The sequence below is a fragment of the Hemiscyllium ocellatum genome, chromosome 40, assembly GCF_020745735.1.
Source record: "Hemiscyllium ocellatum isolate sHemOce1 chromosome 40, sHemOce1.pat.X.cur, whole genome shotgun sequence".
NCBI lineage: Eukaryota > Metazoa > Chordata > Chondrichthyes > Orectolobiformes > Hemiscylliidae > Hemiscyllium > Hemiscyllium ocellatum.
The window spans coordinates 8060283-8062801 of NC_083440.1; the positions used below are offsets into that span (position 1 = coordinate 8060283).

General features: G+C 44.3%; 1 protein-coding gene across 1 annotated transcript; it reads right to left on the reverse strand.

The window, feature by feature from the left end:
- Positions 1–455: 455 nt before the first annotated feature.
- On the reverse strand, positions 456–2113 carry LOC132834506 (putative uncharacterized protein DDB_G0271982; the record flags this gene model as incomplete). Its single annotated transcript, XM_060853431.1, has 2 exons — positions 456–536; positions 2045–2113. Coding segments are annotated over 2 exons (150 nt in total), but the record flags the coding sequence as incomplete, so codon positions are not given.
- Positions 2114–2519: the final 406 nt, after the last annotated feature.

Consider the following 2519-nt stretch of genomic DNA (forward strand, 5'->3'; position numbering starts at 1 on the left):
TTTCTCTCTCTGCGTTTCTCTCTCCCATTCTCACTCCCTTTCTCTCTCTGCCTTTCTCTCTCCCTTTCCCTCTCCATTTCTCACTCCCTTTCTCTCTGCCTTTCTCTCTGCCTTTCTCTCTGCCTTTCTCACTCCTTTTTTCTCTCCGATTCTCTCTCCGTTTCTCACTCCCTTTCTCTCTCACTTTCTCTCTCTGCTTTCTCTCTGCCTTTCTTTCTCTCCCTTTCTCTCTCCCTTTCTCCTTTTTTCTCCTTCTTTCTCTCTTTCATATTCTTTCTCTATCTCTCTTTCTCTGTCTCTTTCTCTCTCTTTCTCTTCCTCTTTCTCTCTTTCTTTGTCTTTCCCCTCCTTTCTTTCACTCTCTCTTTCTTGTTATTCCTCTTTGTCTCTTGCCTTTTTCTCTCCCTTTCTCTCTCCCTGTCTCTCTCCCTTTCTATCCTGTCTCTCTCCCTTTCTCACTCCTTTTCTCTCGCCAATTCTCTCTCCCTTTCTCTCTGCCTTTCTCTCTCCCTTTGTCTCTCCCTTTCTCTCTCTCTCTGCCTTTGTCTCTCCCTTTGTCACCCCCTGACTCTCTCCCTTTCTCTCTCCCTGTCTCTGTCCCTTTCTCGCTCCCTTTCTCGCTCCCTTTCTCTCTCCCTTTCCCTCTGCCTTTCTCTCTCCCTTTGTCTCTCCCTTTGTCTTTTCCTTTCTCTCTCTCTCTGCCTTTTTCTCTCCCCTTTCTCCTTCTTTCTCCTTCTTTCTCTCTTTCATATTCTTTCTCTATCTCTATTTCTCTCTCTCTCTTTCTCTCTCTTTCTCTTTCTCTCTTTCTTTGTCTGTTTCTTTTTCTTTCTCCTCCTTTCTTTCACTCTCCCTTTCATGTTCTTCCTCTTTGTCTCTTCCCTTTCTCTCTCTCTTTCTCTCTCTGCCTTTCTCTCTCCCTTTCTCACTCCCTTTCTCTCTCCCTTTCTCTCTGCCTTTCTCTCTCCCTTTGACTCTCCCTTTGTCTCTCCCTTTGTCTTTCCCTTTCTCTCTCTCTCTGCCTTTCTCTCTCCCTTTCTCTCTCCCTTTGTCTCTACCTTTCTCTCTCTCTCTGCCTTTCTCACTGCCTTTCTCGCTCCCTTTCTCTCTCCCTTTCTCTCTCCCTTTCTCTCTCCCTTTGTCAATCCTTTTGTCTCTCCCTTTGTCTCTACCTTTCTCTCTCTCTCTGACTTTCTCTCTCCCTTTTTCTCTCTGCCTTTCTCTCTCCATTTCTCCTTCGTTCTCCTTCATTCTCTCTTTCATATTCTTTCTCTACCTCTATTTCTCTCTCTCTCTCTTTCTCTCTCTTTCTCTTTCTCTTTCTTTGTCTGTTTCTTTTTCTTTCGTCTCCTTTCTTTCACGCTCTCTTTCATGTTCTTCCACTTTGTCTCTTCCCGTTCTCTCTCCCTTTCTCTCTCGCTTTCTCTCTCCCTTTCACTCTCCCTTTCTCTCTCTCTTTAACTCTGCCTTTGTCTCTCCCTTTCTCTCTCCCTTTCTCTCACTCTCTGCATTTCTCTCTCACTTTCTCTCTGCCTTTCTCTCTCCCTTTCTCTCTCCCTTTGTCTCTCCCTGTCCCACTCCCTTTCTCACTCACTGTCTGTCTCCCTTTCTCTCTCCCTGTTTCTCTCCCTTGCTCTCTGCCTTTCTCTCTGCCTTTCTCTCTCTCCCTTTCTCTCTCTGCCTTTCGCTCCTCCTTTCTCCTTCTTTCTCCTTCTTTCTCTCTTCCATATTTTTTCTCCATCTCTATTTCTTTCTCTCTCTTTCTCTCTCTTTCTCTATCTCTTTCTCTTTCTCTCTTTCTTTGTCTGTTTCTTTTTCTTTCTCCTCCCTTCTTTCACTCTCCCTTTCATGTTCTTACTCTTTGTCTCTTCCCTTTCTCTCTCCCTTTCTCTCTCCCTTTCTCTCTCCCTTTCTCACTCCCTTTCTCTCTCTGCCTTTCTCTGTCCCTTTCTCACTCCCTTTCTCTCTCGCTTTCTCTCTCCCTTTCTCTCTGCCTTTCTCTCTACCTTTGTCTCTCTGCCTATCTCTCTCCCTTTCTCCTTCTTTCTCCTTCTTTCTCTCTTTCATATTCTTTCTCTAACTCTCTTTCTCTCTCTCTTTCTCTCTCTTCCTCTTTCTCTTTCTCTCTTCCTTTCTCTGTTTCTTTTTCTTTCTCCTTCTTTCTTTCACTCTCTTTCATGTTCTTCCTCTTTGTCTCTTCCCTTTCTCTCTCCCTTTCTCTCTCCCTTTTTCCTTCTTTCTCCTTCTTTCTCTCTTTCATATTCTTTCTCTATCTCTCTTTCTCTCTCTCTCTCTTTCTCTCTCTTTCTCTTTCTGTCTCTCTTTCTTTTTTTTTTCTCCTCCTTTCCTTCACTCTCTCTTTCTTGATCTTCCTCTTTGTCTCTTCATTTTTTTCTCCCATTCTCTCTCCCTGACTCTCTCCCTTTCTCACTCCTTTTTTCTCTCCGATTCTCTCTCATTTTCTCTCTCCCTTTCTCTCTCTCCCTTTCTCTCTCTGCCTTTCTCTCTCCCTTTCTCCT